General features: G+C 42.9%; 2 protein-coding genes across 10 annotated transcripts in view; both read right to left on the bottom strand.

Moving 5' to 3' along the window:
* MPP7 (MAGUK p55 scaffold protein 7) overlaps window positions 1-27,966 on the bottom strand; it is a 263,462-nt gene that overhangs the window by 25,762 nt on the left and 209,734 nt on the right. The window lies entirely within an intron of this gene.
* Window positions 1,047-27,539, bottom strand: LOC141278130 (uncharacterized). Its single transcript, XM_073801786.1, has 4 exons — window positions 27,285-27,539; window positions 25,142-26,036; window positions 14,477-14,537; window positions 1,047-14,345 (listed from the first exon to the last, which is right to left on the bottom strand). Exons 1-4 carry the CDS (start codon window positions 27,537-27,539, stop codon window positions 14,294-14,296), a joined length of 1,263 nt encoding a protein of 420 aa, XP_073657887.1. The 3' UTR covers window positions 1,047-14,293.

Raw genomic sequence — 27,966 nt, 5'->3', positions numbered from 1 at the left:
TGTCTCCCACCTTAAAACAGCCGGAATGACCAAGAAAGCGAAAGGAACACCTTCCTTAACCTTGCACTGTGCACCGCTGTCCCCAGCATCCCGGCCAGGCTCCCGTCACTTCTCACCAGCACCTCCCACTCCTGCACTGGGAAGAGAACCCGACGTGACTCTTTGACAGGTCTGCCCGGCTTGCACGTTGGGAGCTGCGCCTCCCTCCCTAACCTTCATTCTCACCACTCCCACCTTGCACCGCACACCCCGGCTGCGTGAGACCCCTGCGCCCTGTAACGTGGCGGAGTCTTCTCTGTGCTGTTGGGTCCTCGTCACGTGCCGCTCAGCAAAAACACTGCTGTCCTTTCCTGGCTAATTCAGGCTGCGTCTTAGATACGCCCTAGGGATTCTTCCCTGACACTTTAAACGCGGGTCGGGCGCCCAGTGCTTGTGCCCCCTGCCCTTGCGTGTCAGAGGGCCGACTACACTCCGTCATGATCGTCTGCATACTCGTCTTCACCCTCGAACAGACTTGAAAACAGCGATGTCATCTATCTGCTCACCAACTGTTTCCCTAGCTGGCAAACTGGAGGCACTCGTTAGGTTGTTTTATTTATTTAAGTTACGCTCGGTGACTCTGCTGTCATGGAGGTAAAGCTATTTGCCGAATGAACCAAAGGCATGGGAGTTAAAGCAAGAAGCATCTGCACCTAGAATGTCTGGACGCGATGGCTAGAGAACGTGCTCAACGTCGTAACAGGAGTTGGTGGGGCTCACGTTTGAACCTGGCTCCTTGATCTTAAGATCCAGAGAAGCAGAAGGGAAGGGGATGACTTTGGCGCTGGAACAGTGAGCATCAGGGACGGAAATCCACCTGCCTAAACTCAGACAAGGACCGCGGTGCGCTTCAGACGCAGGCTGGGGCCTCCCTGTGAATGGAATCACATCAAGGTAATGCGAGGCTGCAAGATGAGGGGCAGGGGAGTGATAAGCATTGACGGGTTGTCTCCAAAGCGCCAGGCACCAGGCAGGGGCTCATGTGTCTTATCCACTCTGTAGGGACAAACAAGATCTGAGTAAGTGCTGAAACCTACTCTTTAAAATAAACAGAAAACAAACAAGAAAAACAAGGGGCTTTACAATGCTTTGCAGATGATGCAAACCCAATTCTATACAAGAAGCAAACAGAACACTACAACTTAAACAGCAGGTCCTGGCCCGCTCCCCACAGAGGCACTGAGGACGACGGGGGATGCGGATTCACTGTCCCTTCAGGAGGTCTGGGCCCTGGAGTACTTCCCAGAGTGTGAGCTAATTTGCTGAGTGAGAGTCTAGCATTTTTTTCTTTCTTCTTCTACCCATGCCAAAAAACCACAGTGATTTATTTTAGCTCTGGAGGAAAAAAGTAGGCATGTTTGAATTAGCGGGGGAAAGTATGCTTTTGCTCACGTGATGCCCTTAGACTTGGACTGTTTTCAATTTTAGCCCTTACATAAGCTAACTCTTACCAGGGACCCTGCTTTACCGCACACCCGCAGACCATGCCAAAAATGTGCAGTGGCAAATACTTTATTTTAAAAATTTCCCCTAGGTTAGGTTATTTGAAGCCATCATCTTCAAGGTGGGATCCTGTCACAAAAAGATTAAAACAGGGACATAATTTTAACCATTCTTCCTACAAAACTGCCGGGCAGACCACTCAACAGCATTTTCCCAGCCAGGCCCTTGGATCAATCCTGCCACCCACACAGGTGAAGTTATAGACTTTTTCCTCTTTTAGATCTTGACCTTAAGATCACATCTTCCATCCACACTCCCGTCCTGTGTCCTTTTTCCACGGTGGGGCCTAAGGTCACAGTTTTAGTTGGCTGGTTTGTTTAGACGACGTACACTGCAGTTGGTTTAGGGATGCACACTGAGTTAGGTCTATTATGTGTCTGTAATGGGACACATTCATCTCCTCTTCAATGTATAAACTTTTACCACAATTGGTGACACACATAAGTATACAAATAAGTTTCTCTAGAGTTTGTTTCCAGCTGTGCTTGTTCATGCTAAAGGGAAGCAGAGAAGATAACCTAAACAGCATGTATTTAAATCACAGACAGCAGGCTTTGCAACAGTAAAGACAGTGATGACACAATGAGGTCTTTTTATGCAGCAGGCTTGTGTCCCATGGTTTACATACACCATGACTAATCCTCAAAACATCCCTGCCAGAAAGGTATAGTTATCCTCGTTCTACAGATGAGAAAACCAAGACAATGAAAGGGTAATTTTCCCAAGATTGCACATTGGGATTACGGCTTCACTGGTACTCAGAAGCCAGTATGCCTGCATTCCTTCCATTCGATCCATCATCTTATCAAAAGAATGCCGAGGACAGGACCCGGGCTCAGGTAGCCGGCTGCTCAGCTGTTTGCGGCTGTGACCCACAACTTCACAAAGTCCCTCACCCCATTCCAAGCTGTCCCACACTTTAAATAGAGATGAAAGTTATGCTGGTGGAATACAAGACTCAGGCTACAAGAAGTGGCAGAAGTCAAATCCGGTGAACTCAAAACTCATCCTGTGCAGAGCCTCTGAGAACTAAGCTAAACCTAAGGAAGACGGCAAGCATCTCAGGCCTGGGCAACATACACAGGGCATGTCTATTAGGATTCTTGACTCAGGACTAAGGAAACTCAAACAGAATGATGATATCAGAGGAAAAGCCAAGAAAGCACGTTAAAAAATCATTCTGGAGTTCACTAATGTGGAATTCACGCAGTGCACTGAAGTGGACAGGCTTGCTGGCTTTAAAAATAAAAAGAATCTTTCTATTTGAAGCAGAAACGTAACTATGTTTCTTTTGTTTTTTAAATTTCATAAGAATTCAGAAAATCACTTTGTGTGCAAATTCTGGAAAGAAAGAATAAAGCCATGAGCATCAAACTGCATTAGTTGAATTCTTGTAAACAATACATCAAATGGATAAGGTAGTTAGAAAGGCACATTACTGTTAATTATTTGTGTGCATTTAATTAGTAACTCCTACCTTACAGTAGGCAAATGTGTTGTGTGTGATTTTACATAAAGGCTCATTCATTTCAGCCACAGAAATACAGCCCGTTTGGGGGTTAATAAATGATGCTAGAAAGTTTCTAGTTACAGCTTTACATTTAGGCAAATATTCCCATTAACTAAATGTAAAAATGCCTTTATTTTTATCTTACAGAGATTTTGGAGGGAGTGGCCAAGACGGTGGAGAAGGACCGCCCTGAGCCCACCTGCCCCCACAGGCACAGCAAAGTTACAAGTATTCACAGAGCGACTATCAATGAGAACCTGAAGACCAGCAGAGAAGATCTGACACAGCTAAAGATATAACGAAGGAACCACATGAGATGGGTAGGAGGTGTGGAGGCAAGGTACAGTCAAGACCCACACCCCACAAACAGGAGGAAAATTACAGTTGCAGAGGTTCTCCCCAAGGACTGAGGGATCTGGGTCCCACACTGGGCTCCCCAGCCTGGGGGTCCTGCACCGAGAAGATGAGCCCCCAGAACCTCTGGCTTTACAGACCAGTGGGACTTGCTTTCAGGAGAGTCAGCGGGCCATGGGAAATAGGGACTCCACCCTTTTTAAAAAAATAATTAATTAATTAATTAATTAATTTATTTTATTTCTGCAGAGGTGGGTCTCTGTTGCTGTGCAAGGGCCTTCTCCAGTTGCGGTGAGTAGGGGCCACCCCTCACTGCAGTGCGGCCTCCCACTGTGGTGGCCTCTCCTGTTGGGGAGCATGGGCTCCAGGCGTGTGGGCCTCAGTAGCCATGGCTCGCGGGCTCTAGAGCTCAGGCTCAGTAGTTGTGGCTCGTGGGCTCAGTAGTTATGGCTCGCGGCTCTAGAGTGCAGGCTCAGTAGTTGTGGCTTGAAGGTTCTAGAGCACAGGCTCAGTAGTTGTGGCACACGGGGTTAGTTGCTCCACGGCATGTGGGATCTTCTCAGACCAGGGCTCGAACCTGTGTCCCCTGCATTGGCAGGCGGATTCTCAACAACTGCGCCACCAGGGAAGCCCAAGACTCCACTCTTAAAGGGCAAATACAAAATCTCCTGCACTCCAAATCCCAGCACAGAGGCAGTAATTTGAAAGGAGCCTGGATGAGACCCTCTTGCTGGTCTTAGAGAGCCTCCTGGAGAGGCAGGAGACAGTTTGCACACCCCTGGGGACAGAGATGCAGGCAGAAGCCACTCGGGGAGCTCACTCTACCATAGTGACGTGCGAGCTGCAAGTGCCGATTTGAGTCCTTCCTCCTGCCTATTAGCACCAAGCACTGACCTGCCCAGCGGCGGGCTGGCACCAGCCATGCTGGGACCTAGCGCCGCACAACAGTGGGCTGACAGCCACCTCGTGAGGCAGGGCTTGGCAGCCCACTGGACTGGGGGGTCAGCCCCACCTACCAGCGTGCCCACAGGAGTCAGCCCCACCACGACAGAAGGGCCCCCGCAGCACACACAGAGGCACCCCTAGAGGTGCAGCTCTGGTGACCAGAGACGAGTGTGCTGCGGGGTCCCACTGGAGTCTCCTACAAACAAACAGGAAAGGCAGTAGATCAACCCCTTATAAAGTTAGTAGGAAGATTAAAGAACAAAGTAGTAAAACCACTTTATGCACAATAAGTAATTAGGGGATACACAAAAAGACGTAAAATATGCTGTCCAAAACATTAAACATGGGAGGAGGTGGAGTAAAAACGCAGAGGTGTTATGATGCATTAGAACTTAAGATCGTCAAGTTAAAATAATCATGCATATATATAGGTGGTTACATATGAACCTCATTATAACCATAAATCAAAAATCTATAATAGATACACATACACAAAATAGAGAGAAATCCAAACATAACAGTAAAGATAGTCATCAAATCCAAAGGGAAGAGAACAAAGGTAAAGAAAGGAAAAAAGAAGAATTACAAAAACAACCAGAAAACAATTCACAAAATGGTAATAAGTACATACTTATCAATCAAAAGACATACAGTATTACTGGATAAAAAAAACAAGACCCATATATATGCTGCCTACCGGATACTCACTTCAGATCTAAAGACACACACAGACTGACAGTGAGGGGGTGGAAGAATATATTCCATGCAGATGCAAACAAAAATAAAGTTGGGGCAGCAATGCCTATGTGAGACAAAACAGACTTTAAAACAAGCGCTGCAACAAGAAACAAAGAAGGATATGACATAACGATAGAGGGATCAACTCAACAAGAAGATATAACAACTGTAAATATATATGCACCCAACATAACAGCACCTAAATACATAAAGCAAATATTAACATACATAAAGGAGAAACTGACAGTAACTGAATAACAGTAAGGGACTTTAACATCCCTTAACATTAATGGACAGATTATCTGGACAATAAATCAATAAAGAAACAGTGGCCTTAAATGACATGTAAGAGCCAACGGTTTAATAGACATACAGAGGACATTCCATCCACAAAGCAGCAGAACATTCCTTTCAAGTGCACATGGAACATTCTCCAGGATAGATCAGATGCTAGGCCACAAAACAACTCTCAGTAAATGTAAAAAGACTGAAATTATGTCAAGTATCTTTTCCAACCACTAGACTAGAAATCAACTACAGGAAAAAACTTTTATTTGCTACTTTTATTCAACATAGTATTGGAAGTCCTAGTCACAGTAATCAGAGAAGAAAAAGAAATAAAAGGAATCCAAACTGGAAAGGAAGAATAGAACTGTCACTGCTTGCAGATGACATGATATATACATAGAAAATCCTAAAGACGCCATCAAAAAACTACTAGAATTCATCAATAAATTCAGTAAAGTTGCAGGATATAAAATTAATATACAGAAATCTGTTGCATTTCTATACACTAATGACAAACTATCAGAAAGAGAAATTAAGAAAACAATCCTGTTTACCATCACATCAAAAGAATAAAATACCTAGGAATAAACCTACCTAAGGAGGTAAAAGACCTGTTCTTAGAGAACTAGAAGTCACTGATGAAAGAAATTGAAGACGGCACGAACAGGTGGAAAGATAAACTGTGTTCATGGACTGGAAAAGTTAATATTGTTAAAATGACCATAATACTCAAGGAAATTACAGATTCAGTGCAATCGCTATTAAAATACCAATGGCATTTTTCACAGAACTAGAACAAATGATTCTAAAATTTGTATGGAGGGACTTCCCTGGTGGTGCAGTGGTTAAGAATCCACCTGCCAATGCAGGGGACACGGGTTTGAGCCCTGGTCTGGGAAGATCCCACATGCCGCAGAGCAACTAACCCCGTGTGCCACAACTACTAAGCCTGCGTTCTAGAGCCTGTGAGCAGCAACTACTGAGCCTGCATGCCGCAACTACCGAAGCCCACGTGCCTAGAGACCATGCTCCACAGCAAGAGAAGCCACACAATGAGAAGCCCATGCACCGCAACAAAGAGCAGCCCCCGCTCGCCGCAACTAGAGAAAGCCCACGTGCAGCAACAAAGACCCAATGCAGCAAAAAAATTAATTAAAAAAAAGAAAAAAATTCATATGGAAACACAGAAGACCTCAAACAGCCAAAACAACCTTGAGAAAGGAGAACAAAGCTAGAGGTATTATGCTTCCTGATTTTAAACTATACTACAAACCTATGGTAATCTAAACAGAATGGTACTGGCACAAAAACAGACATATACATCAGTGGAATAGAACAGATTTTTTTCCAAAGAAGACATACAGATGGCCAAAAAACACATGAAAGGATGCTCAACATCACTAATCATCAGGGAAATGCAAATCAAACCCACAATGAGATACTACGTCACACCTGTCAGAATGGCCATCATCAAAAAGAGCACAAGTAACAGCTGTTGGCAAGGATGTGGTGCACCGTTGGTGGGATGTGAACTGGTACAGCTGCTGTGGAAAACAGCATGGAGGGTCCTCAAAAAACTAAAAATAGAACTACCATACGACCCAGCAATCCCACTTCTAGGTAGTTTTCCAAAGAAAACAAAAATATTAATTCAAGAAGACACATGCACCCCTGTGTTCACTGCAGCCTTATTTCCAATACCCAAGATATGGAAGCAACCTGTGTCCACTGATAGATGAACGGATAAAGAAGGTGTGGTCCATACATACGATGGAGTATTACTCAGCCATAAGAAAGAATTAAACCTTACCATTTGCTACAACAATGATGGACCTAGAGAGTTAAATGCTAAAGTGGAATGAGTCAGATGGAGAAAAACATATACCATATTATTTAACTTATATGTGGAATCTAAAAATCAAAACGAATGAACAGAAACAGACTCAAAGATACAGAGAACAAACTGGTGGTTGCCAGAAGGAAGGGGGCCATCGGATAAGTGAAATACGTGAGGGAGATTAAGAGGTACAAAAGTCCAGGTATAAATAGATAAGTCAAGGGGATGTTATATATAGCATAGGGAATATAGTCAATAATATTGTAACAACTTTGCATGGTGACGGATAGTAACTGGACTTATCTTGGTGATCATTTTGAAATGAAAAATATGGAATCAAAAAATTAATTTATAATTTTTTTAAAGATTGGAAAACAAATCTTTATGTAAATTCTCAGTCTTTATGTAGGAGAATTAAGACATATGCCAGCTTTGACCCAAATGACCCCGAAGTCTGTTGAAATTACTGACTCATTTTCTATGAAATCATGAGAGGTTGAGGTTTTCTCCATTGTTCTCTTTTCAGATTTTTTTCTTTTTATTCCATGAATATTTTTAGGGATTTATGATTTGTTTGTGTGTAGAAAATAAGAAATAAGCTTGTATTAGAATGCTAGCACAATATCCTTTCAAAATTAATAGTTAGTTGAGCATAAAAGTTTTTCATTCTGTAAACATGGCCCCCCAAAAGATCTACTTTCTGAATCTGAAATAGACATGTACAATTAAAAATTTTTAAAGGCTAAATGAGTGAAGAAAGCATTGAGGCAGTAAAACCAGTGCCTCCAATAGTGCTTTGAAACTGTAAGAACACCAAAAGAATGCTTTAAAATACTGGTATGACATTCTTACTCAAAAAAAAAAAAAAAAAGGCCCAGCTCTATGACATTGTACTTTTTTTTTTTTTTTTTTTTGCGGTACGTGGGCCTCTCACTGTTGTGGCCTCTCCCGTTGCGGAGCACAGGCTCCGGACGCGCAGGCTCAGCGGCCATGGCTCACGGGCCCAGCCGCTCCGCGGCATGTGGGATCTTCCCGGACCGGGGCACGAACCCACGTCCCCTGCATCGGCAGGAGGACTCTCAACCACTGCGCCACCAGGGAAGCCCGACATTGTACTTTGAATCTTCAACCATCCACTTATTTATGTGTTAGCACAGATCCTGAGTCACTGAATAATTATTTACTAGAACAATAATGTATTACTATTGTGAAAATAATGTATGAAACGTGGTATTTTTTTCAAATGACACTCATGTAGTCCTACAAAGAATTAACATAAAGTAATTTCTAACATCCAGCACAGAATTTAATTGTAGTTTTTCTTAAGGCTGGTGAGCATCAAATTGAATTTAATAATGTAAATAAGGATGGGTGGTACCTTACATATAAAAGGTCAATATGCTAAAAATTACAGTATTAATTTGTTAGGAAACAAACTCCTCAAGTTTGTTTGAGAAGAGAAAGAGACACAGGTAGGTGGAGATTAGCCCAATTAGTTTTAACATACTATATATTCATGTAACAGACACAGTACATTAATAAAATCGATGTTTATTTATGTCTAATATTAAATTATATATTGGAAAGAAATCTGTTGCTCTGACCAAGTACTATTCACTTTTGCTGCTGACCTTTGAACACGTTGGCACAAACACAAAGATGGTCTGTTATGTGCAAAGCTGCTGACACAGATGCAGCTTTTACTATGTTTGCGTCCAGTGTACCTGCACTACCTAACATGACGATTCTTCCACATTTTCCCCCAGACATTTTATGCTATTGGCCAGACTTGTTACTCTTACTATCCAGTAAGAAATATCAGAATTACTGGAGACTGCAATAAATACTCAAACTGCTTTTGTGACCTAAAAAAACCACACTTACTCATCTGATTTATTGCAAAACATATCAAATGAAATCTCTAGGTATCCCTTAGATCAGACACGTTATAAAAAGTCTACTTATCATATTGCAGCACTATATACTATATTTGCTGCTCTAGGCATAAAATAAAAACAATCATGCTATTATATTTGACTCACAATCTTACAATGATCGCATTAGCGTGTGGCTGGATTTTTGTGTTGGAGAGTGACAAATCTGTTTAGAAAACCCTGGGAATCAAACTACAGAGAAAACGCAGCAACTTCGCAGTTCATAACAAACCTTGTTAGAGATTCTGATTTCCTTTCCCCTGTTGCTTTCATAATAGAAGAAAAACGCAATTAACGAAGCATCAGTTTTTATGCTGATGTCAGAAGAAGGAGGAGGAGAAGAGGAAAGAAAAGAAAAAGGAAGTAGGAGGCTTGTTGAAACGGCATTATTTTTTCCAAAGCAGCTATTTACACCAGACTTCGACTTAAGTACCTGTCTCTCCTCTAACTCAGGGCTACGACAAGAGTGCAGTAAAATTAAAAGGCAACATAAAACCATCCTTGGGTCTTCCTTAGCTAAGCAGAAGAGAGATGGATAATTCCCTTACCCATTCCTTTCCAGTTTGTTCAAAACTGCGACTTTTTCAGTGCGGCTCCCATGATCTCTATTCACAATGGCCAACACCCAGGTCCCCTGACTCTGCGCTGCTTTACTTTCTTCTACACCATTTATCACCCTCCAAGTACAATACAACTGACTTTACTATTTATTGCTAATTTATTATGAGTATGTTTTCTGTCTGTATGTCCTTTCATTAGAATGTAAACACCCCAAGCGAAAAGAATGTTGTGTTCTTCGGTGATGAATTCACACGTCTAGAACAGTACCTGGCAGTCTGTGCCCCAAACGAACGTAACTGTGATTTAGGCCGAGGAAGTCATCCAGAGTGTCAACATTTAAGGTAGACCAACAGCCAACTGTGATTGTAATAAAGATCATATCTACCTCTTACATACAAGGATTATCATTTTAAATCTATCACACACTCATAGAGTCAATGATAACTTCTGGGTTTATAGTTGTCTGTCTAAAATCCTGCAGGGCAGACTCTAATTCCCACAAACCTTCAATCAACGTTCAACAAAAGCTATGGGAATCCTAATAAACATATTAACATTTACATTTAGTCATGATTGCTTACTTTTCTTTCTGCTTTATGGGGGAGACTTTTTGCTCTGCCAGTTTTATGGGAAAATGGCGACAGTCTTACAAATGCTGATTTATTCAAACTACTTCCACAAGGCAGTCTTTAGGCAACATAGGAGAGTCAGCACAAAGGAGGCAGAATAGGGCTTCATGCTAGAACGTGCAAGGTGAAACACACAGAAAGATTCATTGTCAGTTTCTTCTTCTGTCTCCTAACCAGAAAGAACAAGTAACAGACTGTCTGACCACCCCCAGAGATAAGCCTTGCTCTTTACTGCCTTAAGCCCTGAAGGGTTTTAGTAGCGGTCCCGGCAAACACACACACATTATTTGGTTTCATTACTTTACTTTTTAAAAAGTCAGGTTTCGCCGAAGATAAAACTTATGTAGAAAAATGTACTAAATGCTTGTCATTTGGTTTTAACATACTTTTTGGAAAATACTTTTAAATGCAGAAGGAAATATAACAGAAACCATCACTGAGATGTTTTAGTTGCTAAAATGTGGCTTGGAATAGCATCTTTCCAAAATGAAGAGAAAAGTAAATACTTCCAATCAAGGCTCAAAGTCCTCCCCTGTCATATTTTTGCCATGTTAACAACTTGGATAATTTTAACTTCTTGAACATTAAGTCTGAGAATTAAAGTCATGCAATATTATGGTAAAAATGTAGAGATAATAATTCTGGGTAGCTCCTTAATGATATTTATCTAACAGTTTCAGGGCGAATCCCGCTATTCCTGATGGCTTTGTGAACACTGAGAGAAAACAAATGAGGCTGGGGACCACGGTGCTTATACTCTTTCCGTCTTCCGTACACGTTACAGGATCCAAGAACTATTTTTTATATATATAATTTTTACAATCAAGAAAAGTAAACAGTTAATGCAGGAACAATGAGAATTTCCAAAACTGGAGTCCACTGCTTGACGACCTCTTTTAGATGATAAACTGCTAAATAATCTCATTTATTCAGCATTTTGAACACTGAGCTTCAAAATCCACAGAGGCCTATTCATGTTTGAACACTTCATGTTTATCTTGTTAGTATTTTTAGCTAATATATAAGAGCTACATTTTATTAAAACTTTAGTAGGGCCAGGAATTGGCCTAAACCCTTTGCAAATATTTCATTTAGCTCTCAAACAAACCTCGAAAGCAGGTGATCGTATTATTTTCATTTTTTGGAGGAAGAAACTGAAGCCAGAGAAAATCTGAAATGCGTAGGTGTCACCAGCTACTGAAGTGCAGAACTGGACGGGGACTCAGCCTGTCCTGCCCCAGAAGCCTGTTTCTTACCATCCACGCTCTCCTGCACTATATCACGGGATCTAGTAGATGGAGATTTCTAGACAATAAACTCTAAACTTCTGATACCTCAAATTGTGCCACATGGGACAAGCAGGAAGGCTTTCTGAGTGGTGACCACATAGAAGAAAGTGAATAACGGGAAATTCTTTAGGAGGCCAGTCTACAGAAGGCCACAGCGCAGGCCGAAGACAGAAGACATCCTCATGTCCAGTCAGTGACACCAGCTTAATGCAATTTCCAGCCTCCATCTGGCATTCAGGCATTCCTGATTTTGAAAAGTTTATAAATCCTTCCTTTAGTAGAAACAGGATAAGAAGTCTGTGTGAATTTAATATTTTTACGTGATTTTCTTTCTCTATTTTTCATGTAGACATACAGGATCTACTATCTGCCTGGGTATAACATGTACTCTAACACCACAGAAAAACAAGACCAATATTCTTCATTAAGTCTGTTCTGTTGCAATGCAATAGTAAAAAGTTCTGCATTCTTAAACGTTACCTTTTACCAGCACTTGCTCCAGAACAGGGAAATAAAGTGTTAAGAGCTAGAGTTTCAAATAAACTTATTTTTCTAATAGGAATTTCAGAATAAAGGCTAAAAAATCATAAATCAGTTGCTCTAAACAGATAGACCAAACCTAAAATATTCCAGAATAGCAGATTAAGAAAAATCAGAAGTCTTCAAACCATCATTATAACGCATGCATATGCAAAAGCACAAAATGCAAGTGTGAGGCTAAGAAAAGCAGAAAACCAAAATAAATCGCAGGCAGCTGCCAACCACCAGCAATGAACGTAACGGCAACTGAACCTGAGCAGAGAGGGCAACGGGCTTCCCCGGGGTGCACAGCGCTAGCACCTCAGTATAACCGGGAAGGGCAGGCAAAAAGCAAAATGCAGACTCTCTGGCCTCGCCCCAGGGTATGAGCTCAGAACCTGCATATGAACAAGATCCCCAGGTGAGTCAAATGCCTTTTAAAGTTTGGGAAGTGCCGGAGCAGGGCCTGCAGGCTACCCCGCTGAGGTAGCAGGCGCGCCTGTCTCCACCATCACAACACGGCCGCGGGCTACGGCTGAAGCCCGAAGACAGAGGAGACGGTCAAAGCAAGCCCGGAGCCCTTCCTCGGTGGCCGGGAGAGCTACCCAGGTGGGCTGCCGAACATGTGAAGAGATCGAAGAGGAAAAGGGCAGGCAAATCTGCTAGGATACTTCAGGGAGGAGCTGGCAGACGTAAGGAGCAGGAAAGCAGACCAGTAAGGTAAGCGGACCCGTGATGCTGTGGGCAACGCGGGGCCCTTCGCAGATGGCGCAGGGAGGGCAGGCAGGGCTGGCCTGACCCCGAGGCCCCGAGTGGAAACGTGACTCCTGCACGAGAGACGCTCTTGGTAGACTCAGATCTAAACTTCCACAAAACATGGAGCTATGTGTCAGAAAAATGAATGGATGGGCCCTAAATCAAAGAAAGAAAGAGAAAAGTAGGATATTTGGAACCAGAAAACAGTGTCAGCACAGCCCTGATTTTTCAGATTAGAAGCAAGATTCCACAGTGAGATAAGGAACTAAGGCTCTGGTCTTGAACTCTCTGGGTCTGAACTGGTTCCACAGCTTAGTAGCTGGATCTTGGGCAAGTAACCTCTCTCCTCTTTGTGCTTGAGTTTCTTCTGTAAAATGGGGATATGAAAAGTATTACCTCATAGTCATGGTGGGGGCTGAATGAAATAATATAAGCACAGAACTGAGTACAGCGCCTGGCACTCAATACATAATGGCTACTGTTATTACGCAGGGCGCTCGATACGTGTTGGCGACCGTTATTACGCAGGGCACTCGATACATATTAGCTACTGTTATTACGCAGGGCAGAGGAAGGTCAGGGCTCACTTAAGAAACGAGTTAAAACTGAAAAACAGTTGGGACACTTTGAACGCAGTTGGGAACAGCAGAGAGTCATAAAACGCTATAGTTAGATCTTAGTCCACAATAGAGAAATCTAAGTCATAAAAAAGGGTGTTTTGCTTGTTGTTGAAGTAAATGCAATTAATTATTCACTCAAGGCCTGGAAAACTCCAAAGAGCAAGGAAATGCTAGTGGGGGAGAAGCACACAGCACAGGAAATAAGAATCTTCACTGACTGCACCCCTTCGAAGCATCAACATTTAGCATCTCCAGTGCAGGAGCTGCGTGAGGGTAACACTCCTTTGGGGAGATAAAAGGGAAATTTCCCCTGAAAATCAGGCCTCAGAAACCTAAGGAATTGCAAGAAGGAGACAGAGAAAGAGCAGTTCCTGCAGTCTGAGTGACGTCACATGCTAAACAACTAAAATTAAAATGAAGAAGGCTCTAGGATCCTGCTGGGAATGTAAATACACAGTGACAAGAGCAAGCGGTGTGCTTGTCTGAAGACTAAGACACCTGGCCCACAAGACAGGGTCCACATTCAATTTAGAGACAGGAGCCAGGAACCTGAAGATCAAGAGGCAAAGGGGATTCAGGGCAAGACAAGTGCCTACAATTAAACTAACCTCTTCATTAAAGAGCTCACCCAGATATGTTTTAGTTCAATGACTGTGGATCTAGACAGTCAATACTCACGTAAAGCAGAAGCCAAAACACTGCAGGGCACTCTGTGATTCTGGGCTCACAGTGGAATGTTGTGATACATATTTCTGGGACCATTAATTTACCTTAAAAAGTAGCTGGGATGATGCTGTGTTTTTCTTCTGATGACCCTTTGAAACTGTGAGCAGGAGACATGAAAGTTAGGGCTGTGTCACCCCGTTCTGAGGAGGCTGACTGCGGAGTGCCAGTCTGCTGTACACGCTGGGAGCTCTAGCTCCACTCCAGGGGGGTAAGCTCAGTACAGCCTACCTGGTCCACCGATTACAACGGAAACCGCTGGACGGCACACAGAAAGCAGCACTCTGGGGCTCTGGAAAAGCAAACAAAAGCGGGCAGAGAGTAAAAGGAAGCCAGGTCGGAGAGGTGACCCCCAAGGGGGTGAAGTCTCCCATTTTATTTTTTTTATCTCTTCTTGGGCTTTGCCCAGAGGGTGAGTCTCTCTCAGAGCTGAACCGTGGAGCAGTGGGCCGACGGTGGAGCAGTGGGCCGAACAGCTAAGACCCCACAAAGATGTGGTTTACCCTGAAGCTGTGCGTGAGTGAGATGAACCCAAAGCAGCGTAACGGAGGCTTGGAAAGATGAACTAAGATTCAAACCAGTGCCTCTGACTACCCAAGTGCCCCACGCATGGCACAGACCCAGAGCAGCAAAGACCTGAAAACTGAACTGAGGCCTGCAGAGGGAGCCTAGTCAGGCTGACAGCCTGCTAAAAAACTCAGCATCTTCCAGCGGAATACAGTAAGACCCAAAGTCTGTACGAAATAATGTTCAGAACGTCCAGGGTGCTGAAAAATGATTCAACATACAAAGAACAAGGTAAAGGTGACGAATTTTCAAGGAAAAACGCAACAGATACTGACCCCAAGATGACCCTGATGCTGGAATTTTCCAAGACAAGAAAGCAGCTAAGCTTCACGAGGTAAAAGTAAACACACTTGAAATGAATGGAAAAATGAAATTCTTCCTACATAAACAAACACTATGAAAAAGAACTGGTAATTTCCCAATTGAAGAACATACAATACCTGAAAGAAAGAAAATTCGCTCAGTGGGCTCAACAGCAAAGCAGAGGTGATGAGGGAAAGAGTCAGAGACCTTGAAGATAAACCAATACAAATCATCAGATATGAGAAACAGAGAAACACTTGGAAAAACTGGTGAGACAACAGTAAAGGGTCTAACATATGTGCTACTGGAGCCCCAGAAGTAGAGGGGAAAGAGGCTGGGGCACAAAAGTCTTTGAAAAAAGATGGCCAAAAATTTCTAAAATTTGGTGAATGTCATAAATTTTCAGATTTGAGGAGTCCAGGAAATCCTGACAGGTTAAACTCAAAATAAAAGATACATCATAATCCAACAGCTAAGAAGCAAAGATAAGGAAAAAACCTGAAAACAACTAGAGAATAATTACACATAGAGATAAAGCCAAAAAGTCATCAAATTTATTTAAATCAAATAAGAAAAAATAGTCACATAACCCAAAAGAAGGCAGAAATGGGAACAAAGAAAAATTTAAAAAAATACAAATGGCCAAACAGAAAACAAATAATAGAACAGTAGACTTAAAACCGTTATTTAATATATATATATAAACGTATATGTTAAAGTTTAAACATATCAATTAAAGACACTGATGGTGAGATTGGATAACTAAAGTGAGACCCAATACTATGCTGTCTGAAAAAAAAAAAAAACGCAGAAAATAAACATATAGATGGGTTGAAGTAAAAAGACAGAAAGTGATGCACCAGGCAAATAATAAGCAAAAGAAAGCTGCAGTGGCTACATTATATATCATACAGAGCAGACTTCAGAACAATGAACATTACCTGGGGTAAAAAAGAGTATTACATAGTAAGAGTGGATTCATTAAGAAAACATAGTACTCCTACATGTGTATCTACCTAGCAACAGAGCTTCTAAACCTATTAAACAAAGTGGACTGAGGTAAAAAGAGAAACAGACACAGCTACCATTACAGAGAACTTAATTCTTTCCCCAACAATTAACAGAACAAACGGACAAATCATTAGTAAGAATACAGAAGGCCTGAATAACATTATCAACCAAGTTGACTTAAATAATATTTATAAAATACTCTATTCAACAACAACAGAACACATTCTTTTCAAATACACACAGAACATTCAACAACACAGACCATATTCTGGGCCAGAAAAAAAAAATTCTGACAAACTGAATTGACATCATACAAAGCATATTCTCTGACTGTAATCAATACCCAAAAGGTACTTGGATAATCCCCAAGCATTTGGAAATTAAATAACACGTTTGCAAACAATTCACGGGTCAAAGAAGTTACAAAGGAATTTAGAAAATATTCTGACCTGAATGATATGTTATAAAAACATAACAGATCAGAATTCGTGGGACGCAGGGCTTAGAGGGAAATTTAAATTTACATTTATGCACAATTACCTGTGTTCAATGATCTAAGATTCAACTTGATAAAACTAGAAAAAGAGAAGTTAAATAAATCCAAAGTAGGCAGAGAAAGGAAATAATAATAAAGAGCAGAAATCAATGAAATTGTGAAAAGAGAAGTTTTTAAAATGTTAAACGTAAATCTGGTGCTATAAAAGACCGATAAATTGGACAAAGAGCTAGGCAGGTGGACTCCAAGAAGGCCAGCAATGACTCTCACCTCCTGCTCTCAACACCCTTGTGTACACTCCCTCTCTGTGAATGTGAGTGAAACCTGTGATTTGCTTCTAACCAACAGAATGTGGAATGTGTTGCCAGGCCGTGTGAGGCTGTGGCCCCCAGCTCCGGGCTGACTCTCGATTACCTTCTCAGTTCACACACTTTGATGAAGCAGCTCCCAAGTGGGAAGGAATCAGGGGTGGCCTGTGAATCCTGCCGACACCACGTGGTCTCGGAAGCAGATCCTTCATCGGTCTAGAATTCAAATGAGACCCTTGCCTCTGCCCCAGATACGTCTGCAGCCCTGTTGGGGCCATGGAACAGAGGACCAGCTAAGTCATGACCAAACTCCCCAATTCTGACCCACAGAAACCTTCCTACAATACACATTTTGCTATTTGAAAGTCACTAAGTTTGCAGTAACTTATTATACAACAATAGATAATTGATGTAAGAGTGAAGACACAAAGTATGATATCAGGCATGAAAGTGGGGACACTACCACAGGATACTACAGCCCATTCATGATAATAAAGGGATATCATGAACAGCTTAATGCTTATGTAAATGGCACCCTGGATGAAATGGACAAATTCCTTCAGACAAACTGGCAAAGCTCACTCAAGAAGATAACCTAGGGAGGACCTTCAAGATGGCGGAATAGTAAAGACGCGGAGATCACCTTCCTCCCCACAGATACACCAGAAATACATCTACACGTGGAACAGCTCCTACAGAACACCTACTGAACGCTGGCAGAAGACCTCAGACCTCCCAAAAGGCAAGAAACCCCCCACGTACCTGGGTAGGGCAAAAGAAAAAAAAAAGAATAAACAGAGACAAAAGAATAGGGACGGGACCTGCACCAGTGGGAGGGAGCCGTGAAGGAGGGAAGGTTTCCACACACCAGGAGCCCCTTCGCGGGCGGAGACTGCGGGTGGTGGAGGGGGGCGCTTCGCAGCCGCGGAGGAGAGCACAGCCACAGGGGTGCGGAGGGCAAAGCGGAGAGATTCCCGCACAGAGAATGGGTGCCGACCAGCACTCACCAGCCCGAGAGGCTCGTCTGCTCACCCGCCAGGGCAGGCGGGGCTGCGAGCTGAGGCTCGGGCTTTAGTCGGAGCGCAGGGAGGGGACTGGGGTTGGCGGCATGAACACAGCCTGCAGGGGGTTAGTGCGCCACAGCTGGCCGGGAGGGAGTCCAGGGAAAAGTCTGGAGCTGCCCAAGAGGCAAGAGACTTTTTCTTCCCTCTGTTTCCTGGTGCGCGAGGTGAGGGGATTCAGAGTGCCGCTTAAAGGAGCTCCAGAGATGGGCGCGAGCCGCGGCCAGAAGCGCGGACCCCAGGGACGGGCGGGAGACGCTAAGGCCGCTGCTGCCGCCACCAAGGGGCCTGTGTGCGAGCACAGGTCACTATCCACACCCCCCTTCCGGGGAGTCTCTGCAGCTCGCCACTGCCAGGGTCCCGGGATCCAGGGACAACTTCCCCGGGAGAACGCACGGCGGGCCTCAGGCTGGTGCAACGTCACGCTGGCCTCTGCCGCCGCAGGCTCGCCCCGCACTCCGTGCCCCTCCCTCCCCCCGGCCTGAGTGAGCCAGAGCCCCGGAATCAGCGGCTCCTTTAACCCCGTCCTGTCTGAGCGAAGAACAGACGCCCTCCAGCGACCTACACGCAGAGGTGGGGCCAAATCCAAAGCTGAGCCCTGGGAGCTGCGAGAACAAAGAAGAGAAAGGGAAATCTCTCCAGCAGCCTCAGGAGCAGTGCGTTTAATCTCCACAATCAACTTGATGTACCTGCATCTGTGGAATACCTGAATAGACAACGACTCATCCCAAAATTGAGGCAGCGGACTTTGGGAGCAACTGTAGACTTGGGGTTTGCTTTCTGCATCTAATTTATTTCTGGTTTTATATTTATCTTAGTTTAGTATTTAGAGTTTATTATCATTGGTAGATTTCTTTATTGATTTGGTTGCTCTCTTCCTTTTTATATATGTATTTTTTTCCTTTTTCCCTTTTTATGAGTGTGTATGTGCATGCTTCTTTTTGTGATTTTGTCTGTATAGCTTTGCTTTTACCATATGTCCTAGGGTTCTGTCGGTCCGTTTTTTTTTTTGAAGTATAGTTTTTAGTGCTTGTTATCATTGGTGGATTTGTTTTTTGATTTGGTTGCTCTCTTCTTTCTTTTTTTAAAAATTTTTAATGGTTTTAAAATTTTTTATTTTAATAACTTTGTTTTACTTTCTTCCTCCCTCCCTCGCTCCCTCCCTCTCTCTCTCTCTTTTTTTTTCTCCCTTTTCTTCTGAGCTGTGTGGCTGACAGGGTCTTGGTGCTCTGGCCAGGTGTCAGGCCTGTGCCTCTGAGATGGGAGAGCTGAGTTCTGGACACTGGTCCACCAGAGACCTCCCACCTCCACATAATATCAAATGGTGAAAGCTCTACTAGACATCTCCATCTTATCACTAAGACCCAGCTCCACTCAACAGCCAGCAGGTTACAGTGCTGGACACCCTATGACAAACAACTAGCAAGACAGGAACACAACCCCACCCATTAGCACAGAGGCTGCCTAAAATCATAATAAGGCCACAGACACCCCAAAACACACCACCGGATGTGGTCCTGGCCACCAGAAAGACAAGATCCAGCCTCATCCACCAGAACACAGGCACCAGTCCCCTCCACCAGGAAGCCTACACAACCCACTGAACCAACCTTAGCCACTGGGGGCAGACACCAAAAACAACGGGAACTACAAACCTGCAGCCTGTGTAAAGGAGACCGCAAACACACAGCTTTTCATTAAGCGAAATGAAAAGACAGAGAAACACATAGCAGATGAAGGAGCAAGGTAAAAACCCACCAGACCAAACAAATGAAGAGGAAATAGGCAGTCTACCTGAAAAAGAATTCAGAGTAATTATAGTAAAGATGATCCAACATCTTGGAAATAGAATGGAGAAAATACAAGAAACGTTTAACAAGGACGTAACAAGGCCGTTTTACGTTTAACGTAAAACAACTAAAGAGCAAACAAACAATGATGAATAACACAAAAAATGAAATTAAAAATTCTCTAAAAGGAATCAATAGCAGAATAACTGAGACAGAAGAACGGATAAGTGACCTGGAAGATAAAACAGAGGAAATAACTATCGCAGAGCAGAATAAAGAAAGAAGAATGAAAAGAATTGAGGACAGTCTCAGAGACCTCTGGGACAACATTAAACGCACCAACATTCGAATTATAGGGGTTCCAGAAGAAGAAGAGAAAAAGAAAGGGACTGAGAAAATATTTGAAGAGATTATAGTTGAAAACTTCCCTAATATGGGAGAGGAAATAGTCAATCAAGTCCAGGAAGCGCAGAGAGTCCTATACAGGATAAATCCAAGGAGAAACCCACCAAGACACATATTAATCAAACTATCAAAAACTAAATACACAGAAAAAAATAATAAAAGCAGCAAGGGGAAAACAACAAATAACATACAGGGAATCCCCATAAGGTTAACAGCTGACCTTTCAGCAGAAACTCTGCAAGCCAGAAGGGAGTGGCAGGACATATTTAAAGTGATGAAAGGGAAGCACCTACAACCAAGATTCCTCTACTCAGCAAGGATCTCATTCAGATTCGGTGGAGAAATTAAAAACCTTAGAGACAAGCAAAAGCTAAGAGATTTCAGCACCACCAAACCAGCTTTACAACAAATGCTAAAGGATCCTCTCTAGGCCTGAAACACAAGAGAAGGAAAAGACCTACAATAACAAACCCAAAACAATTAAGAAAATGGGAAGAGGAACATACATATCGATAATTAACTTAAATGTAAATGGATTAAATGTTCCAACCAAAAGACATAAACTGGCTGAATGGATACAAAAACAACACCCGTATATATGCTGTCTACAAGAGACCCACTTCAGACCTAGAGACACATACAGACTGAAAGTGAGGGGATGGGAAAAGGTATGCCATGCAAATGGAAATCAAAAGAAAGCTGGAGTAGCAGTTCTCCTACCAGACAAAACAGACTTTAAAATAAATACTATTACAAGAGACAAAGAAGGACACTATATAATGATAAAGGGATCAAGCCAAGAAGAAGATACAACAATTGTAAATATGCACGCAACACAGGAGCACCTCAGTACATAAGGCCAATGCTAACAGCCATAAAAGGGGAAATCGACAGTAACACATTCATCGTAGGGGACTTTAACACCCCACTTTCACCAATGGACAGATCATCCAAAATGAAAATTAATAAGGAAACACAAGCTTTAAATGATACATTAAACAAGATGGACTTAACTGATATTTACAGGACGTTCCATCCAAAACCAACAGAATAATACATTTTCTTCTCAAGTGCTCAGAGAACATTTTCCAGGATAGATCATATCTTGGGTCACAAATCAAGCCTTGGTAAATTTAAGAAAACTGAAATTATATCAAGTATCTTTTCTGACCACAACGCTATGAGACTAGATATCAATTACAGGAAAAAACCTTTAAAAAATACAAACAAGTGGAGGCTAAACAGTACACTACTAAATAACCAAGAGATCACTGAGGAAATCAAAGAGGAAATCAAAAAATACCTAGAAACAAATGACAATGAAAACACGACGACCCAAAACCTATGGGATGCAGCAAAAGCAATTCTGAGAGGGATTTTTATAGCAATACAATCCTACCTCAGGAAACAACAAAAAATCTCAAATAAACAATATAACCTTACACCTAAAGCAATTAGAGAAAGAAGAACACAAACCCCCCACAAAGTTAGCAGATGGAAAGAAATCATAAAGATCAGAGCAGAAATAAATGAAAAAGATCAATAAAACTAAAAGCTGGTTCTTTGAGAAGATAAACAAAATTGATAAATCACTAGCCAGACTCATCAAGAAAAACAGGGAGAAGACTCATATCAATAGAATCAGAAATGAAAAAGGAGAAGTAACAGCTGACACTGCAGAAATACAAAAGATCATGAGAGATTACTACAAGCAACTCTATACCAATAAAATGGACAACCTGGAGGAAATGGACAAATTCTAAGAAAAGCAGAACCTTCCAAGACTGAACAAGGAAAAATAGAAAATATGAACAGACCAATCACAAGCACTGAAATTGAAACTGTGATTAAAAATTTTCTAGCAAACAAAACCCCAGGACCAGATGTCTTCACAGGCAAATTCTATCAAACATTTAGAGAAGAGCTAACACCTATCCTTCTCAAACTCTTCCAAAATACAGCAGAGGGAGAAACACTCCCAAATTCATTCTACGAGGCCACCATCACCCTGATACCAAAACCAGACAAAGATGTCACAAAGAAAGAAAACTACAGGCCAATATCACTGATGAACACAGATGCAAAAATCCTCAACAAAATACTAGTAAACAGAATCCAAAAGCACATTAAAAGGATCATACACCATGATCAAGTGGGGTTTATCCCAGGAATGCAAGGATTCTTCAATATACGTGAGTCAATCAATATGATATCCCATATTCACAAACTGAAGGAGAAAAACCATATAATCATCTCAACAGATGCAAAAAAAGCTTTTGACAAAATTCAACACCCATTTATGATAAAAACTCTCCAGAAAGTTGGCATAGCGGGAACTTACCTCAACATAATAAAGGCCATATATGACAAACTCACAGCCAACATCGTTCTCAATGGTGAAAAACTGAAACCATTTCCTCTAAGATCAGGAACAAGAAAAAGGCTGTCCACTCTCACCACTCTTATTCTACATAGTTTTGGAAGTTTTAGCCAAAGCAATCAGAGAAGAAAAAGACATAAACGGAATCCACATCGGAAAAGAAGAAGTAAAGTTGTCACTGTTTGCAGACAACATGATACTATACATAGAGAATCCTAAAGATGCTACCAGGAAACTACTAGAGCTAATCAATGAATTTGGTAAAGTAGCAGGATACAAAATTAATGCACAGAAATCTCTGGCATTCCTATACAGTAATGATGAAAAATCTGAAAGAGTAATTAAGGAAACACTCTCATTTACCATTGCAACAAAAAGAATAAAATACCTACGAATAAACCTATCAAGGAGACAAATGACTTGTATGCAGAGAACTATATGACACTGATGAAAGAAATTAAAGAGGATAGAAACAAATGGAGAGATATACCACGTTCTTGGATTGAAGAATCAACATTGTGAAAATGACTCTACTACCCAAAGCAAACTACAGATTCAGTGCAACCCCTATCAAACTACCAATGGCATTTTTCACAGAACTAGAACAAAAAATTTCACAATTTGTATGGAAACACAAAAGACCCCGAATAGCCAAAGCAATTTTGAGAAAGAAAAATGGAGCTGGAGGAATCAGGCTCCTGGACTTCAGACTATACTACAAAGCTGCAGTAATGAAGACAGTATGGTACTGGCACAAAAACAGAAATATAGATCAATGGAACAGGATAGAAAGCCCAGAGATAAACCCACGCACATATGGTCACCTTATCTTTGATAAAGGAGGCAAGAATATATAATGGAGAAAAGACAGCCTCTTCAATAAGTGGTGCTGGGAAAACTGGACAGCTACATGTAAAAGAATGAAATTAGAACACTCCCTAACACCATACACAAAAATAAGCTCAAAATGGATGAAAGACCTAAATGTAAGGCCAGACACTATCAAACACTTAGAGGAAAACATAGGCAGAACACTCTATGACATACATCACAGCAAGATCCTTTTTGACCCACCTTCTAGAGAAATGGAAATAAAAACAAAAATAAACAAATGGGACCTAATGAAACTTAAAAGCTTTTGCATAGCAAATGAAACCATAAACAAGATGAAAAGACATCCCTCAGAATGGGAGAAAATATTTGCAAATGAAGCAACTGACAAAGGATTAATCTCCAAAATATACAAGCAGCTCACGCAGCTCAATATCAAAAAAACAAACTACCCAATCCAAAAATGGGCAGAAGACCTAAACAGACATTTCTCCAAAGAAGATATACAGACTGCCAACAAACACATGAAAGGATGCTCAACATCACTAATCATTAGAGAAATAAAAATCAAAACTACAATGAGCTATATCACCTCACATCAGTCAGAATGGGCTTCATCAAAAAGTGTACAAACAATAAATGCTGGACAGGGCTTGCAGAAAAGGGAACCCTCTTGCACTGTTGTTGGGAATGTAAATTGATACAGCCACTATGGAGAACAGTACGGAGGTTCCTTAAAAAACTAAAAATAGAATTACCATATGACCCAGCAATCCCACTACTGGTCATATACCCAGAGAAAACCATAATTCCAAAAGACACATGCACCCCAATGTTCACTGCGGCACTATTTACAATAGCCAGGACATGGAAGAAACCTAAGTGTCCATCGACAGATGAATGTATAAAGAAGATGTGGCACATATATACAATGGAATATTACTCAGCCATAAAAAGAAATGAATTTGAGTTATTTGCAGTGAGGTGGATGGACCTACAGTCTGTCATACAGAGTGAAGTAAGTCAGAAAGAGAAAAACAAATACCGTATCCTAACACATTTATATGGAATGTAAAAAAAAAATGGTTCTGATGAACCTAGAGGCAGGACAGGAATAAAGATGCAGACATAGGGAATGGACTTGAGGACACGGGGAGGGGGAAGGATAAGCTGGGACGAAGTGAGAGAGTGGCATGGACATATATACACTACCAAGTGTAAAATAGCTAGCTAGTAGGAAGCAGCTGCGTAGCACAGGGAGATCAGCTCGGTGCTTTGTGACCACCTAGAGGGGTGGGATAGGGAGGGTGGGAGGGAGATGCAAGAGGGAGGGGATATGGGGATGTATGTATACATATAGCTGATTCACTTAGTTATAAAGCAGAAACTAAGACACCATTGTAAAGCAATTATACTCCCATAAAGATGTTAAAAATAAAAAAGAAGAAAACCTAACAGTCGCGTGCGCGCGCGCGCGCGTGTGTGTGTGTGTAGAGATGAACTCTCTTACATGCTTGCTCGCCCTCTCTCCACCCCTTCTCTCTCTGCCCCCTCCCTTTTTTTTAAAGAAATTAAATTTGTAGTTAAAAACATCCCCCAAAAGATGGCTCCGTGCCCAAATGTGTTTTCACTGGAGAATTTTACCAAACATTTAAAAAAATAATAATACTAACTCTACAGAAACTCCCCAGAGAAATGAAGAGAAGGAAACAGTTCCCTACATGTTTTATGAATATGGCATTACCTTGATACAGAAGCAGACAAAAACATCGTAAGAAAACTGCAGGCGAGATAACTGGGTCCTGCAGGCGAGATAACGGGGTCCTGCAGGCGAGATAACGGGGTCCTGCAGGCGAGATAACTAACTGGGTCCTGCAGGCGAGATAACTAACTGGGTCCTGCAGGCGAGATAACTGGGTCCTGCAGGCGAGATAACTAACTGGGTCCTGCAGGCGAGATAACGGGGTCCTGCAGGCGAGATAACTGGGTCCTGCAGGCGAGATAACTGGGTCCTGCAGGCGAGATGATAACTGGGTCCTGCAGGCGAGATAACTAACTGGGTCCTGCAGGCGAGATAACGGGGTCCTGCAGGCGAGATAACTGGGTCCTGCAGGCGAGATAACGGGGTCCTGCAGGCGAGATGATAACTGGGTCCTGCAGGCGAGATAACTAACTGGGTCCTGCAGGCGAGATAACGGGGTCCTGCAGGCGAGATAACGGGGTCCTGCAGGCGAGATAACTAACTGGGTCCTGCAGGCGAGATAACTAACTGGGTCCTGCAGGCGAGATAACTGGGTCCTGCAGGCGAGATAACTAACTGGGTCCTGCAGGCGAGATAACGGGGTCCTGCAGGCGAGATAACTGGGTCCTGCAGGCGAGATAACTGGGTCCTGCAGGCGAGATGATAACTGGGTCCTGCAGGCGAGATAACTAACTGGGTCCTGCAGGCGAGATAACGGGGTCCTGCAGGCGAGATAACTGGGTCCTGCAGGCGAGATAACGGGGTCCTGCAGGCGAGATAACGGGGTCCTGCAGGCGAGATGATAACTGGGTCCTGCAGGCGAGATAACTAACTGGGTCCTGCAGGCGAGATAACGGGGTCCTGCAGGCGAGATAACGGGGTCCTGCAGGCGAGATAACTAACTGGGTCCTGCAGGCGAGATAACTAACTGGGTCCTGCAGGCGAGATAACGGGGTCCTGCAGGCGAGATGACTGGGTCCTGCAGGCGAGATAACGGGGTCCTGCAGGCGAGATAACTGGGTCCTGCAGGCGAGATAACTAACTGGGTCCTGCAGGCGAGATAACTAACTGGGTCCTGCAGGCGAGATAACGGGGTCCTGCAGGCGAGATAACTGGGTCCTGCAGGCGAGATAACGGGGTCCTGCAGGCGAGATAACGGGGTCCTGCAGGCGAGATGATAACTGGGTCCTGCAGGCGAGATAACTAACTGGGTCCTGCAGGCGAGATAACGGGGTCCTGCAGGCGAGATAACGGGGTCCTGTACAAAAGACTAATGTCACGACTTAGTGGAGTTTGTGCTGGGAGTGGCGAGGCTCATTCAACATTCAAAAAGCAATCCATACGAGTCAGCATTTCAACAGCTCAAATGACAGAAAACATATAATCATCTCAACTGATGCAGACAAAAACCACTTGACAAAATTCAACGTCAGTTCATGATAAATAGTCTCAGCAAACTAATAATAGAAGGGAATTTGCTTAATTTGCTAAACCGATAGCTAGTATCATACTTCCTGGTGAAAGACTGAATACTACCGCTGCCATTCACCATCACGCTGGGGAGCCTGCAGTGAGGAGGAGATACAGTAAGGCGAGAATTAAAAAATTCCTGCCAAGAAGGAACAAAACTGTCTCTATTCACAGATAACAGGATTAACTATTCCTGAAAAGTGTCAAGGAATCTACAAAATGGATACTAGGAATTTCAAGGGCTGGGGAATGACATCTGCATACAGTACCATTTCACAGAAACCCATGATTAATTCTATCTGTGTGAGGCCAAGCTTTCCCCACCCCCTTTTCCTTTGGAAGATTCTAGGGAGTGGCTATTTCCTTTCCATAATCACCAACTATGGTTAGTTGCTTCTGTGATTAATTTTATTCTTCCCTGGATTAGTATTCAGACTTATAACTTATCCTCATCTATCTCCCCTTCCTTAGCCCCAAGGAAAGGGTTTTTTTTTTTTTTATCGTTAGCACCTAAAGGAAAGAAAAAAAGGCAAGGTTTATCCTACTTTCTTCTTTCAATTAGATCCCGTAGAGAAAACCAAAGGTTATATAGTTGTAATAATAACTCCTGGACTAGAGAGGGTCATCTAGATTTAAGGGGACGTAGGAAATCACACTATCTCTGCCCTTTTATCACAAAGTACACCTCCCCTCGGGTGAAGAGCAGGTATGCGACAGGGCTGGGAGGGACTCTGCAGGGACTGGTGCTGCTGAGGGGTGGCTCGGGGCAGGGGTGCTGCGAGGACAGGGGCAGGAGGTCCAAGGAGCCCGAGTACGAGGTAACAGGACTTGGAACTGGGGAAGGCTTGGGCTCTCGCTCGCTCAGCTCCACAAGGAGGGAAGCTGGGGCACTGTAAGCGCTCCAGGCAACAAAAAGACCTATGGAGAACATTCTTCCAGGTGGGGTTGGAGAGGGGGTGAGGGTCCAGTATACGCAGACTAGAAGAGGGCACAGTCACTAAAGGAAACCTTGGAGTGTGTGAATACGTATTTCTAAATAGTGCCAACAGTGGGAATATCTGGCGACGCCATGATCCCCTCCAGAGCCACTGGATGTGAGAAGCTGCATCCTTTCCTACGGGTCACCTACCGTCTGTTACGAACACGCTGTTACCTTCAAAGGAAAGGGGGATTCTCTAGCTTTTCCATCTATTCTCATCCGCATAACTGTCATCTTCAGTCTATAAAGGCACAATTAACAAGAGATAGACTCTAGGCTCCAGATTTTCCCCCCAAATCACTGGCTTTGATCCTTGAAGCCTATACACCCGTCACCACACTTGTAAAGAAACACAAACAAGGGTGGGGTGGGGACACGA

This window comes from Tursiops truncatus, chromosome 2 (assembly GCF_011762595.2).
Source record: "Tursiops truncatus isolate mTurTru1 chromosome 2, mTurTru1.mat.Y, whole genome shotgun sequence".
NCBI classification, from domain to species: Eukaryota; Metazoa; Chordata; class Mammalia; order Artiodactyla; family Delphinidae; genus Tursiops; species Tursiops truncatus.
The sequence above is the reverse complement of the archived record's forward strand: the minus strand, read 5'-3'. Positions and strand labels throughout refer to the sequence as shown.